The sequence below is a fragment of the Urocampus carinirostris genome, chromosome 20 (assembly GCF_059441175.1).
Source record: "Urocampus carinirostris isolate Australia breed hairy pipefish chromosome 20, RoL_Ucar_1.0, whole genome shotgun sequence".
Lineage (NCBI taxonomy): Eukaryota > Metazoa > Chordata > Actinopteri > Syngnathiformes > Syngnathidae > Urocampus > Urocampus carinirostris.
The window spans coordinates 12,148,022-12,163,143 of record NC_142368.1 but is presented as its reverse complement, the minus strand read 5'-3'; the positions used below and the strand labels follow the sequence as shown (position 1 = coordinate 12,163,143).

At 40.3% G+C, this 15,122-nt stretch overlaps 1 protein-coding gene across 2 annotated transcripts in view; it reads right to left on the bottom strand.

Annotated features, from left to right (window-relative positions):
* ift172 (intraflagellar transport 172) overlaps positions 1 to 15,122 on the bottom strand; it is an 82,779-nt gene that overhangs the window by 6,202 nt on the left and 61,455 nt on the right. For both annotated transcript variants that reach the window (XM_088324992.1, XM_088324993.1), the window contains exons 38-46: positions 14,706 to 14,769; positions 13,028 to 13,114; positions 12,823 to 12,939; positions 10,792 to 10,896; positions 7,286 to 7,405; positions 5,729 to 5,824; positions 5,595 to 5,654; positions 3,934 to 4,032; positions 895 to 1,048 (exon numbers count right to left, since the gene is read on the bottom strand). In XM_088324992.1, the coding sequence (XP_088181118.1) occupies positions 895 to 1,048; positions 3,934 to 4,032; positions 5,595 to 5,654; positions 5,729 to 5,824; positions 7,286 to 7,405; positions 10,792 to 10,896; positions 12,823 to 12,939; positions 13,028 to 13,114; positions 14,706 to 14,769 (902 nt within the window). The remainder of the gene's footprint in view (positions 1 to 894; positions 1,049 to 3,933; positions 4,033 to 5,594; positions 5,655 to 5,728; positions 5,825 to 7,285; positions 7,406 to 10,791; positions 10,897 to 12,822; positions 12,940 to 13,027; positions 13,115 to 14,705; positions 14,770 to 15,122) is intronic.

The window sequence follows — 15,122 nt, the reverse complement described above, 5'->3', positions numbered from 1 at the left end:
CAACGAGATCAAAGAGATCAAAGCCAGCAGAGAAGCTAATGTTGTGACTCATTTAATCTGCAGGTAAATTGTACCCGTTTTTATACTCATTATTGTTCTTATTTCTGTGTAATTTCTATTTTCTCATATATATAAAAAGGGTGATGTTGGTTAAAATTCAGAATAAAGGAAAATATGTAATAATTCATTGTAAACGTAAAAATGTATTGTGATATTCAAAAATGTATTTTATGTAAATTGAAAAGAAAGCTCTTTGATATGCTTTGGGCAGTCTACAGAGCGAGCTGCCAACGAGATCAAAGCCAGCAGAGAAGCTAATGTTGTGACTCATTTAATCTGCAGAAACTGTAATAAAAACCTCATCATCCAGTCCAGCGTGAATGTGGATCTTTGGTGGGACAGGTACACCGCAGTTACACCGCTATAGAGCTGACGATTAATGCTATGGTCCATGTCAGCAAAACTAGCTACTAATGCTAACTGCGATGTAGGTATAGCTCATCATAAATGCTAAGGTTGACATAGTAGCTAATGCAAGCTTCCACGTTGGAAGAACTAGCATCTAAATCGCCAAAGCTAGTTACTGATACTGGCGGTCAATTCTGCGAAGTTGCTAATGCTAACTGCGATGTAAGTAAAGCTCATCACAAATGCTAATGTCGACATAGTAGCTAATGCAAGCTTCCACGTCAGAAGAACTAGCATCTAAATTGCCAAAGCTAGTCATTGATACTAGCCGCCGCTTCGGCAAAGCTAGTTGCTAATACTAGCGGCTGTGTCGCCAGAGCAGGTCGCTAACTCTCAATATATCGCATGTTGTGCTCGCTCCAGTAAAAGAAAGATGGAAACATCACAAGCTGAATTTCTTTTTAAAGAAAAAATAAGTAGGAGTACCAGTAAGAATACACGGAAACGAGCGGAGGCCGCTGTTGGAGTCCACCAGTGACGCTTCGTACGAGTTCCTTTCATCTCGCGGTAGGACCTGGTCCAGGCGACCGTACACGGCTACCGTCAGAACCCAGTTGCGGATCTCCTCCCTCTGGACTTCCTGAAATATACAAAAAACACAGTGGTAAGTTCATTCTGTTTTAAGGAACAGGTTGGCATTTCTTATCTGAGGTTTGGACTCTCCCCTGTTTAAAATCCAATGAGGTCTTCTCTCCTCCTTTTGAGTGTCTACTAAACAGTAGACTTATCACACACATACACTGCCGTTCATAAGTTTTGGGTCACTTATAAATGTCTTCATTTTGGAAGAAAAGCCAATTAAGATAACCTAAAGCTTATTAGAAATACACTTCATATATTGTTATTGGGGATAAATACATATTTTAGCTGCAAATGTCTGTTTTATTGCCTGAATCTACATAGATGTATAGAGGCCTATTTCCATCAACCAGCACTCCAGTTGTTGCGTTTGAAGGATAATGGATGATTAGAATACCCCTGTGGAATTATGTTAGCACAGTTGAAAACAGTACAGGTGCACCCCTACTTAGGACTTACTTGCTGTATCTCCAGTGTGCTAAGAACTTTGACATGAAAGTGAAATAAGAAAGCTTGATGTGGTTGAGAAAATGGTTGGATCGCTTTTTTTTGGGCCACTTTTTACCACGGAGGAGGAAGTCGCCCAACTCTTGAAGCCCATCTTCCACCAGTAAGTTAAACTTTACTTTATTTATCTTTCTAGAGCATATAATTTCATGAAATGTTTACTATTTAGTAAAAAACAATACAGGTTATTTATCCAAGCATTAAACATACTTATATAAACCTTAAACATACAAAATATAGCATTGAAGCAACTTGTGAATAAATTCAACTTACGAAGGATCAGCCGAAACCTATCTTGTTTGTAAAAGTAGGGCAGCGTCTATATACCTGGTTAACCAAGCGATAAAATGAACCTTCCTTCAAACTCGTCAAGTATTTGGAGCTTTTATTCAAGCCAGAAAACTAGAACTTTTGTGTGAAACTCGACAATCTATTCTTGTTTTAACAAATGAAGGCTATTCCATTAAGATCTCCTACAACGGTGTGTGGTACTCCCTTCAGAGAACAGCACAAACAGACTCTAAGTGGAAAGTTTACAAGTACATACCTGTCAACCTGTACGTTTATTATGCATTTTGAGACGTGTACGACGTACAAGAAAATCTGTATGGAAAAACGCAGATTTGTCAATTATGGGTACCATCCTGTAAACACCGACTATCACCAAACGGCAAGTCAATCAAGTCAAACGAGTTCGCCGCGGTAGCCTCTACCTCGGCAGCGTTTTTTTCGTTGCAAACGAAGTGAGCGGTTTGATGCTACTATGCGCATGCATCTGCCGCCTCGGATTTCATGTGGTAGTTATATACAGTGGGACCTCGCTACTTCGCGCTTCGACGTTCGCGGATTCAGAGCTTCGCGGTCCTAAAAAATAATAATAATGATAAAATAAAATAATTAAAAAAAAAAAAATGCTTAAAAAAAATAATAAATTAAGCATTTTTGAAGGGGCGTCGCTACTTCGTGGTTCCATGTTCGCGGGTTCAGAGCTCCGCAGGTCTAAAAAATAATAATAATAATAAAATTAAAATTAAAAAATAATAATAAAAAACTAAATTTGTTTTTTAAGCATTTTTGAAGGGGCGTCGCTACTTCGCAGATTTTCACTTTTCGTGGGTGGTTTTGGTCCCCATTCACCGGGTCTAAAAAATAATAATAATAAGATTTTTTTTTTAAATGTTGTTTCTTTTTTTCTTTTTTTTTTAACAGTCAGATAGTTCAGTCCAACTTATTACCCCCTTAACATTCCCAAAGCTTGCAAAGATGCAAATACGTGTCGAGAACACGTGCGGATGCGGTGTCCGTACGATGTCACTCAAATGCATCGTTCCAAATATCATTCGGGAGGTTAAAGTCTTGGGATTCAAGAAATGCCAACCATTCCTTAGTTTCTATTTTCTTTTTCGCTCGCAACTTTACTGTGCATATGACAATAAACACTTGGAATTGAGTTTAATTTAAAAAAAGACCCATCACAGAAACATCAATATCACTCTGAAAAAAGATACTGGGAAAATATATAGCCGGAGTAGCTCACCGAAATCGTTGTGTTCAATAATAATGTGCAACCATGGTCCTCTTATATCCGTGAGTGTAGTAAATCCAGGAGAGTAAAATATTTACAAATACAGAATAGTAAAACATGCTTTCGCTATGCCGTAGACAACCAACCAAACTTGCTATTCACATTCATCTTTTTCAGCCAATTGCAGGCTTTGTTTTGTCCCTTTAGCCTATGCAAGCCCCTAAATGATAAAAAGGATCCGCCCCCTTTACCTCCGAATAACTTCAGCCACTAGTGATCGATTCAACTGATGATTGACACATCTTTTCGGCCAATTGGAGGGTTTGTTTTGCCCCTTTAGCCTATGCGAGCCTGTAAATGATAAAAAGGATCCGCCCCCTTTACCTCCAAATAACTTTAGCCAATAGTGATCGATTCAAATGATGATTGACACATTGGTTAGCCCATGAAACGCCGGTATATAAATCCCATCATACACCGCGGACTACTTCACGTTCGGGGGAAAATCGAGTCGGCGGCTGTTGCATTAGTTGCAGGATTTTGCGACACACCATTGATCCATATATAAGGCGCACAGTATCATAAGGCACATGGTCAGCTTTTGAAAAAAATTAAGACTTTTAGGTGCGCCTTATAGTGCGGAGAATACGGTACCCGAAAAACAGTCAGTATTGACAGTGAAGAGGCGACTCCGGTATGCTGGCAGACTGGCAAAGAAAAAGCCATATCTAAGATTAGCCAACAAATTTAAGGGATTTTGGGCAAAAGAACACAAACATTGGACAAGTCATTTGAGATACTGTAAAGCCAAACTTTGGAACGGTAGTGTATGCACATTGTGGTGCAGTTCTTACCGGAACACAAGACTTGGAAGGAAGGGGGACTTCAAACGGAATGTCGGTGTCGGCGAAATCAGAGTGGTCCAGAGAGTCCAGTGTTCTATCAGTGATGGCCTGGAATAAAGCAGGTATTAAATATGGATATATTTTATATTGAAGGCAAAATTCTGGTCAGCTTTTCAGGCGTTAAACTAGAGCAGGGGTGGGCAAACTACAACCCGTAGGACACGCATGGTTTACCAGGATTTTTCAATCAGATTGCCAAAAGAAAGTGTTAAAAATATAATAATACTCAGCATAAAATTGTGAAAAAAAGTACTATTAATGTACCGTAAATTCCGGACTATAAGCCGCTACTTTTTTCCCCAAACGTTCAACCCTGCGGCTTATTCGGTGATGCGGCCAATTGATGTCATTTTTCTAACGGCCGCCAGCGGCGCTCGAGTACAAAAGGTAAGATTTAGACCGGTGGAATATATGAGCAGAGGAAGACTGCAACTTCTTAGCTTGTGCACAATTTAAATTAGCGTAAACTTACCCTCATCATGCAAATTGCAAAAAGAAAGGCACATGACGCAGCTTTCAAGCTAAATGCAATCGAGCAATACGATAAAGAAGGAAACAGAGCTATTGCACGTAAACCTTACCCTGCGAGCGTGTTGCTAGCGTGTTTTGGAATACGTTTTGGAATAAGGGAGCGTGGGACGACGTCTACATGGCAAAGTTTCTTTCCGATATTGAGGAAGACGACTTTGACGGCGTCAGTTATAAGAAGGTAGATAGAAGATGAGTTAGGCGACTTCCTCCTCCGGGGTAAAATGTGGCCGAGAAAAAAAACATTCCGACCATTTTCTCAACCGCATCAGGCTTTCTTATTCCACTTTCATTAAAAAAACAAAACAAAAAAAAAACGCTCGCCTCTTCTTTACACCAAACATATTGAATGGATTCACGAAATTTTAAACAATAAATATGTCAAAGTTCCTAGCGCGCTGGGGATACAGTATAGAATGTTTACACACGAACTAGGAAGTAGAAGACAGATTTCTTCTTCAGGGTGGAAGCTGGGTGACCTCTCACAGCGCCACACGCCGGTAGAGGCGGAAAGAAGCACTACAGCACTGTCCTCTACTCGTATAAAGGTGCACACAATACAAAATCTAACTTACAGAAATATCCGGATATTTTTCGACATCCCGAAAAAAAAGGATCTACTGTTTTTCGTAACTTGAATGTTCGGAAGTAGGGGAGCGTCTGCATAGAATAGAATAGAATAGAATAGAATAGAATATACCTTTATTGTCATTGTTACAAAATGGGTTAACGTATTGTGACAACGAAATTGGGCATGACACTCCAGTTTCACCCATTCACAGTGAGGTAAAAATGCATGGACGTTTATTCATAAATGCATATTGTCGCTGCTATTCTAAAGATGTATGTCCATTTTTTTTTCGGTCACTTTCTATTTTTGCCTAAATGGAATGTGCAAAACAAAATGCAAAAATTATGGCCAAAAATAGAGAAAAAAATGGATCAGCCTTCATTATATTTTCCTTTTGTGTTATTGGATAAGTGACTGTATTTGTACATCCCAAAAATATTTAAAAATATTGGCCCCCGACTCTAAATATTCGCCCATCCCTGATCTAGAAACATAAAAAGCAGAGCCTCACGTCGCAGAGGTCCAAAAAGTGGTTGAGAAAGATGAAGGCCATGTTCTCCCAGCCGGCCGTCTGAAGAAGAAAAAACAGACATCAACAAAAACAAACGTTTGAGGATAAAAAAACAAAAAAGAGAGCGAACAAACCCTGCAGGCCTGGCCGGCCTCGTAGAAGGCTCGGTCTGCAGGGACGAGGTCGGTGTGACGCAGCAGAGAAACCGACAGCTTGGCCGAGATGCTCGCCTGCAAGCAACAACATGGCGGCAGTCGCTCAGGAGGTCGCGGGTTCGAGTCCCGGATACTCAGAGTTCAATGTCAAAGTGTCCTTGGGAAAGACCCTATATGGCCAATTTCAAGCATATTCAAGGACTTTCAAGGTCTAAGGTGGTGGCTGTGCCTCACCTGCCTTGGAAATAGAAAATGTCAAATATTTCAAAAATTATATTTTTGATGTCCCTTTAATTAGAAAGGTAGAAGGTAAAAGCTTTCCGATGACTAGACCACAGATGTCGAACAGGCGGCCCGCGGGCCAGATCAGGCCTGCTAAGGGATTGAGTCCGGCCCGCGAGATGACACTCAGAGAAGCGCAAGAGAAAAACAAGCTGCAGGTTGAAATATGTCAACTTGATGTTGCCAAAGCCAGGTGCCTCGAAACAAAGACACTGTACTTGTATCTCTCTCTCTCTCTCTCTCTCTCTCTCTCTCTCTCTCTCTCTCTCTCTCTCTCTCTCTCTCTCTCTCTCTCTCTCTCTCTCTCTCTCTCTCTCTCTCTCTCTCTCTCTCTCTCTCTCTCTCTCTCTCTCTCTCTCTCTCTCTCTCTCTCTCTCTCTCTCTCTCTCTCTCTCTCTCTCTCTCTCTCTCCAGCTTTCTCTCACCCTCTATCTCTCTCTCTTTCAATCTCCCTCCTTTGTTTCTCTTTGTCTCTTTCTCTCTCTCTGTCTTTTTACCTTCTTTTTCTCTCTCTTCCTTTTCTCTTTGTCTCTCTCTCGCGCGCTTTCCTTTTCTCTTTTTTTCTCTACTTCACCCTTTCTCTCCTTCTCCCTTCTCTCTTTCTCTCCTTCTCTTTCTCTCCTTCTCCCCTTCGCTCCTTCTCTCATTTTCTTTGCTTTCCTACCCCTTCTCTATTTCTCTCCTCTCTTTCTGATTCTCTTTTCTCTCCTCCTCTTCTTCCCTTCTCGTTTCTCTCTTTCTCTCTTTTTCTATTTCTCTCTCTCTCTCTCTCTTTTCCACCCCTTTTCTCCCACTCTGTCTCTGTCTCTTTCGCTCTCTGTGTATTTTAACCTCTTTTGCTCTAACTTCCTTTTTTCCTTTTCTCTCTTTTCTCTTTCTCTCTTCATACCTTTCACCCTTTCTTTTCTCTTTTCTCTCCTGTCTTTCTATTTCTCTTTGGATTTCTTTCTTCCTCTCCCTTTCTTTTCCCCCTTTTTATCTTTTGTTTCTCACGCTCTCTCTCTCTTTTTCTTTCTTTGTCCCGCCCTCTCTCCTTTTCCCTCCCTCTTTCTCTTATTCCTTTATCTCTCTTTTTCATTCTCTTTAATCTACTAGTCCGGCCCCCGACAGAATGTTTGTTCTATCGTGTGGCCCCCGAGTTCAAATGAGTTTGGCACCCCTTGACTAGACAATCTCGAAAGCTCTGGAAACGGAACCCTCTCCAGCATCCTCTCCCATATAACTCAAATTTTCCCCGAGTATCCTTGCACGTACCAGCTCTTCCAGTCCATTGGTGGCGGCTCTGGTGGCATAGTAGTGCGAGATCAGCAGCATATTCTCAAAGTCCTCGTGCGCCGGCGAGGTGTCACCAGCCGATTTGGACAAGTTCTCGCACTGTTTAAAAAAAAAAAAGATGGACGCTTGACTTAAGTTCACGCCACGGTAGCAGGTGACTTAAAGGAGAAGCCCCCCAATGTTGTTATACTTCGATAATGACAATAAACGCCAATGGTGACACTGAAAGCAGCACAGGGTATCATTGCCTGACCTCTCTCGTCCCTGATGGGCATATACTCCACTCGGTGCCTCAGCAAAGCCCCAAAACATCAACAAGGACAGGTTGCATCCAGGTGCCCTTCAATTACTGTAAATTCTGGACTATAAGCCGCTACTTTTTCCCTAACTTTCAACCCTGCGGCTTATTCAGTGATGCGGCCTATTTATGTAATTTTTCTGACGGCCGCCAGCGGCGCTCGAGTGTTGCTACCATTAACTGCCCTGTCAAAGCTATATTATTATTATTAAAGCTTTGAAAACTCTCTCGGTGTACCGTTTTTCTTTGTAAATATGTGTAACCCATGTATAATATGTATTTGCAACTGTATATTTTTGGAATGTATTTATTTTAGACACTTATTCTGATATGTTTTGCACGGGTGAATGAAAAAGGAGCGGCGGAACAAACGCGGGGTGCCAAGTTTAAGTGGGGACCGCTAAAGGTGAGGGACAGACAAGGAAAGAAGAGGGGGTAAAAAGTTGGTTAAAGAAAAAGAAGTTGCGTGAGTAAATGTGTTCATCTGATATATTTTTCCCACCCTTACCTTTGGAAGTATACACTTTTTTCCTTGGATCACTTTCAACGGGACCCGGACTTTGCAGGTCTGCATCAAACCTTAAGTACCGGTATCATTTTCCGATCATTTTGTCGGCTGTGATTTTTGGACTGTGGACTTTAATGTAGGACAATTTGTTTCAATCGCGGGACTTGAAGTCGGGTTTGGTTTAATGTTACATGTTTAAATGTGGGCGCATGCGGCTTATATACAGGTGCGGCTTGTGTTTGTACAAAATCGGTTTTCCTCTTAAATTGTGGTGGCTCATTTACAGGTGCGCTCTATAGTCCAGAATTTACGGTATATTTGTATAAAGACAAAGTCTATTCATTCAATTTTCAAGGCCAAATTCAAGCACTTTCAAGGCCAATTTTTCACTTTTTTCAAGTACTTTCAGAGGAAGAATTTCAGTGAAGATCAAAAGAACATTTTTTGTTGTTGTCTAAAAAGTCTCTATCCTGCTGCTAGAGCATACTTTGCGCTATTTTAAACTGATCCCATCTGTGTCAATGGGCTGCTATGAACTGACATGAATTCTGCCATTCTGCTTTAACAATGCACGCGCAGCTTTAATACGTCACACTTGTTTATAAACACGGAAAGGGCTCTAGAGGTGTTGGGTATTAATTGAATATGTACAAAAAAATAAAGAAAGTACTGTATGCATAGAAAGCAGAGAAATGAGCTAAATTTGGACTAATTTTAATGATAACGATTGCAGAGTGCATTCAAACTTTCAATCTTAGAGATTGCTCATCTTTCGCTTTTTGTTTTACTTATTTTAATTTATATTTTTAGTCGGCTTTTTCGAGGATCTGTGTCTAAATTGGTTAAAATCAAATTTGAAATAGTTAACCTTTTGCATTTTAGAATTTATTTATTGCACTGAAAAGTTAATATTCTTATTTCATTGTTTTGCATTTTCAGAGATTTCGTGTTGTTCGACTTTGAATCTGTTCGGTGATAACAAGCTAAAATTGTTTTGTAATTTACAAATTATGAATATTGTAATTGATATTACTAATTACTAAATAATTTGGTGCATAAAGTTGTATTATTATTGATAAAATATCATTAAATTAAAAAAAATCTGAGTAACCGTTTGGCTGGCTCACCTCAGTGAGCCGAGCCAAAAGAACTGGTTTTCTCAATAGAGCTGTCCTCTTGGGTGCGACCAGTAGGGGGCAATGATGCTTAACAACATAATGATAAGCCACCAGAGCAGGCATCTCAGCGTCATTTACACGCCCTATTTGAAAATTTCCAAATTTTTGCAGAGTCTATAGCACATGTGTCAAACTCATGGCCCGAGGACCAAATGTGGCCCGCCACATCCTTTTATGTGGCCCAGGAGAGCTTAAAATGAATCTTATAATTAATGAGTTCAGAGTGCTTTCCCACAATGCCTGTCGCCTACCATATCCATGTGGCGACTCAGCGTCACTACACACGGGAAGCGCAAGAGAAGAACGAGCTGCAGGTTGGAATATGTCCATGTTACTCTCACAAAGACGCTGAACTTGTGTGTATCGCTCTCTCTCTATCTTTCTTACTCACTCTCCACCTCTGACTCTCTCGTTCTCTCTCTCTCTCTTCCTCTCTCTCTCTGTTTCACTTTCTCTCTTTCACTTTTTGTGTCTTTTTACTTTCTTTTGCTCTCTCTTCCTTTTTTCCTTTTCCCTATCTTTTCTCTCTCTCTCTCTTGCTTGCTTTACCCCTCTCTCTTTCTCCCCTTCTTTCTTTCTATCCTTCTCTTTTCTCTACTATTTCTCTTTGGATTTCTTTGTCTCTCTCTCTAGCTTCCCCCCTCTCTTTGTCTCTCTCTCTAGCTTCCCCCCTCTCTTTGTCTCTCTCTCTAGCTTCCCCCCTCTCTTTGTCTCTCTCTCTAGCTTCCCCCCTCTCTTTGTCTCTCTCTCTAGCTTCCCCCCCCTCTTTGTCTCTCTCTCTAGCTTCCCCCCCCTCTTTGTCTCTCTCTCTCTCTCTCTCTCTCTCTCTCTCTCTCTCTCTATGTTTTTTTACCTTCTTTTGCTCTCTTCCTTTTTTCCTTTTCCCTATCTTTTGTCTCTTTCTCTCTCTCTCACTTGCTTTACCCCACTCTCTTTCTCCCCTTCTCTCTTTCTATCCTTCTCTTTTCTCTACTATTTCTCTTTGGATTTCTTTCTCTCTCTATTTTTCTTTCTTTCCCCCTCTCCCGCTATCTCTCTCTCTCTCTCTCTCTCTCTCTCTCTCTCTTTCACAGTGTTTTTACATCAACGTCAAATATTTAAACTGAGAAATAAAGTATCCCTGTCGAGGGGGGCGCAGGCATGTTTGACTTTGGGGAACTTTTTTTGTTGTTTTGACTTTCCCAGAATCAAGTGCAATTGCACACCCACTACAGTAGGGGGCAGCAACATTCTCAGTGGCTAAGTGTTTTGTTTAAATTCAGCCTCCACATAGTGCATTAAGCACAAAATATAAGCACGAGTGGATTTTCACCTTCCAAAGCCAAAATGGGGGCATGAGCAAAAATAATTGAAAATAAATGCATTAGACTGATTTGGCCCACGGAGTTTGACCCTTCTGGTCTATAGAGTCAGACTGCTAAGAAACATGGCAATGGCAACCATTTCAAGCGTTTTCAAGGATTTCAAGCACCCGTACGAACCCTTATTTATTCATTCCTACCAGCTGATGCAGGAAGTTGCGGAGGTCGGCGCAAGTGCGATACGAATCCGGAGGTTCGGGAAGATGCACCATGTCCAGGAACAGCCGCTTGTAAATGTTAAAGTTCTCGGGAGAAAAAAACATCAAAAATCAAGTACTTTTATGTATTATATCACTGTATTTGCAGTTTTTATGAAAATATTTTATTGCTTTCTTTTGTTATATACAGACGCTCCCCTACTTACGACCATTCGACTTTTGGGGATGTCGAAAAATATCCGGACATTGCTGTAAGTTTGATTTTGTATTGCACCTTTTTCAGAGTACAGGACATTACTGTAGTGCTTCTTTCCGCCACTACCGGAGTGTGGCGCTGTGAGAGCTCAACCAGCATCCACCCCGAAGCTATTTAACAAGCTATCTAGCTAGCTTTTTACAATTTTTGTCATGGTATCAAGCTTGCATTTGACCTTTTTTGCTGTTTATCAAGCTCAATTTTGGGCTCCTTTTAGCTAGCTAACTTCTAACTTTCTATCTGGCTATTTACTTTTAGCTAGCTATCTTTTAGTTTTTTTTTAACCCGTTTAACCTTCTAGCTAACCAACAAACTACCTTTTTAGCTATTTAACAAGCTATCTAGCTAGCTTTTTAAAATTTTTGCATGGTATCTAGCTCACATTTGACCTTTTTTGTTTATCAAGCTAAACTCGGCCTCTTTTTGGCTAGCTATCCTTTAACTTTCTATCTGGCTATGTACTCTAAGCAAGCTATCTAGCTCTCTTTTGGTTTTTGTACATGTTTAACCTTCTAGCTAACCAACAAACTACCCTTTTAGCTGTTTGACAAGCTATCTAGCTAGCTTTTTACAATTTTTGCATTGTATTTAGCTCACATTTGACTTTTTTGGCTATTTATCAAGCTATATTCTGGCCACTTTCTAGCTAGCTATCTTCTGTCTATCTGGCTATTTACTTTTAGCTAGCTCTCTTAGTTTTTTTTAACCTGTTTAACCTTCTAGCTAACCAACAAACTACCCTTTCAGCTATTTAACAAGCTATCTAGCTATCTTTTTACAATTTTTGCATGATATCTAGCTCACAATTGACCTTTTTTTGCTGTTTATCAAGCACAATTTTGGCCTCTTTTTAGCTAGCTATCTTCTAACTTTCTATCTGGCTATTTACTTTTAGCTAGCTATCTAGCTCCTTTTTAGTTTTTGTACCCTTTTAACCTTCTCGCTAACCAACAAACTACTCTTTTGGCTATTTAACAAGCTACCTAGCTTTTTTACAATTTTTGCATGCTATCTAGCTCACATTTGACCTTTTTTGCTATTTATCAAGCGAAATTTTGGCCACTTTCTAGCTAGCCATCTTCTAACTTTCTATCTGGCTATGTACTCTAGGCAAAGTATCTAGCTCTATTTTAGTTTTTGTACATGTTTAACCTTCTGGCTAACCAACAAACTACCCTTTTAGCTGTTTAACAAGCTATCTAGCTAGCTTTTCTACAATTTTTTGCATGCTATCTAGCTCACATTTGACCTTTTTTGCTATTTATCAAGCTAAATTCTGGCCACTTTCTAGCTAGCCATCTTCTGTCCATCTGGCTATTTACTTTTAGCTAGCTTTCTAGCTCCTTTTAGTTTTTTTTTTAACCCGTTTAACCTTCTAGCTAACCAACAAACTACCTTTTTAGCTATTCAACAAGCTACCTAGCTAGCTTTTTACTTTCTATCTGGCTATTTACTTTTGGCTAGATATCTAGCTCCTTTTAGTTTTTTTTTAACCCGTTTAACCTTCTAGCTAACCAACAAACTACCTTTTAAGCTATTTAACAAGCTATCTAGCTAGCTTTTTATAATTTTTGCATGGTATCTAGCTAACATTTGACCTTTTTTGCGATTTATCAAGCTAAATTTTGGCCTCTTATTGGCTAGCTATCCTCTAACTTTCTATCTGGCTATGTACTCTTAGCTAGCTATCATGCTCCCTTTTAGTTTTTTTTAATTTTAGGATGTATGTTTTTGTAATCCATGCAGTTTGTTTTTACCTGCGGGTTAGGTGGCGCTCCGTGCTGCACGTAAAGCTGTAGCGCCTCGGGAGCTTTTTTCTCCTTGATGAGGTGCGTGGCGTACAAGGCCACATACTTGTGCAGGATCTTAAAGTTCTGAAATCCATCCAGGCAAACAAACAGTAACCCACCTGATTACACAAACTCATGCCGCCATTTTCCTTATTTCGCATTATGTTTTCACCTGCTTGGATGCCGTTTCCAAACATTTGTCCCACTGTCCTCTCTCGGCGTAAATGTCCAGAGCAGCCATGACGTCCACGCCCACTAGCTGTGTGAATAAAATGATAGTTACTCTAAAGCAGGGGTGTCAAACAGACGCCCCGCGGGCCGGATTAGGCGCACTAAGGGATTGAATCCGGCCCGCGAGACAACGCTGAGGGAAGCGCAAGAGAAGAACGAGCTGCAGGTTGGAATATGTCCATGTGACTCTCACAAAGACGCTGAACTTGTATCTCTCTCTCTCTCTCTCTTTCTTACTCACTCTCCACCTCTGACTCTCTCGTTCTCTCTCTCTCTCTCTCTCTCTTTCTCTCTTCCTCTCTCTCTGTCTGTTTCACTTTGTCTCTGTTACTTTTTGTGTCTTTTTATCTTCTTTTGCTCTCTCTTCCTTTTTTACTTTTCCCTATCTTTTGTCTCTCTCACTTGCTTTACCCCTCTCTCTTTCTCCCCTTCTTTCTTTCTATCCTTCTCTTTTCTCTACTCATTCTCTTTGGATTTCTTTTTCTTTCTTTCCCCCCTCTCCCGCTATCTCTCGCTCTTTTCGCTCTCACTTTTTTCTCTCCGTCTCTCTCTCTCTCTTACTCACTCTCCACCTCTGACTCTCTCCCACTCTCTCTGTCTCCCTCTCTCTCTCTTTCACTTTTTGTGTCCTTTTACCTTGTTTTGCTCTCTCTTCCTTTTTGCCTTTTCCATATCTTTTGTCTATTTCTCTCTCTCTTGCTTGCTTTACCCCTCTCTTTCTCCCCTTCTCTCTTTCTATCCTTCTCGTTTATCTACTATTTCTCTTTGGATTTCTTTCTCTCTTTCTTTCTTCCCCCCTATTTCTCTCTCTCTTTCTCTTTTCTCACTCTTTCTGTCTCTCTCTGTTCCTTTTTGTTTCTTTCTCTGTGTCTTTTTACCTTCTTTTACTCTCTACCCTTTTTTCCTTTTCTCTCTCTTTTCTCTCTTTCTCTCTCTTGCTTCCCCCTTTTCTCTTTCTCTCCTTCTCCTTTCTCTCCTTCTCTCCTTTTCTCTTTCTCTTTGGATTTTTTTCTCTCGATCCTTCTTTCCCCCTCTCTCACTATTTTGCTTTTTATCCTTTTTGTTTCTCACATTCTCTCTCTCTTTTCTCTCTCTCTCTTTCCCTTTCTCCCTTTCTCTCTTTCTTTCCATGGTGCTTTTCCGAAATATATTCTTCTTTTATTATGATTTATCATTTATGTGTTTCGGTATTTAATTCGTCATTTATGTTGCTGTGTATTTGTGGCAATTCTAATAAAAAACATGATAGATAGATAATATGTGGATTAATAAAAAAGTACAAAAATATTTTTAGAAAGAGGTTTTATGCACTGAAAATGACCGTAGAATTGCTCAGGGTTCGGGGCAACGACCAATAACAGCTCGCCGGTTTGTCATGTGAAGTTCGCAAAGCTATGTCATTGGTTGGTCGCTAACTGCTAAACTTTTGTGTCCATTTTTTTTACTGCAAATGACAAAACTGGAGCTTCTTAGATGGTCTGAAAACATTAGAATTTACTGCTTAATATAGTATTACTCCGATTTTTTGAGTCTTAAGGGTGTCTCTTAAACGAGTGACAGTAAATAACAGTTTGAGGTTGATATGGTAGAGCGACACATCCAAAAAGTTCAGGACTTACCGAGTCGACTTTGCCCTGCTTCTTCAGGTGTTCCTTGTATTTTTGATCCACGTAGCTCTCAAACCTGTCGGAGGGTGAGTGAGTAAGTGAATGAGTGATTAGGTTAAACTTAAAGTCTGAAAGGCCTCTTCACTGTAGATGTTGACACTGATGTTTTGTGGGTACTGTTTAAAGAAGCTGCGAGTTGAGGACCTGGAAGGCGTGTATTATTCAAGGTAGAGCCTAATATACAGTGGAACCTCGCTTGTTCAGAGCTTCGCGGGTCTAAAAAATTTACCTTACCTTCTCAATAAAAGCATTTATTGACTTGACGCCATTGAGCGCGAGCTTATGTCAACTGAGGACACGGTGTGGACACTCTTATTGTGAAGGGGAGGGGGAGGCCCTGACACAATGCTTAGTCATGGTGAGTTACCG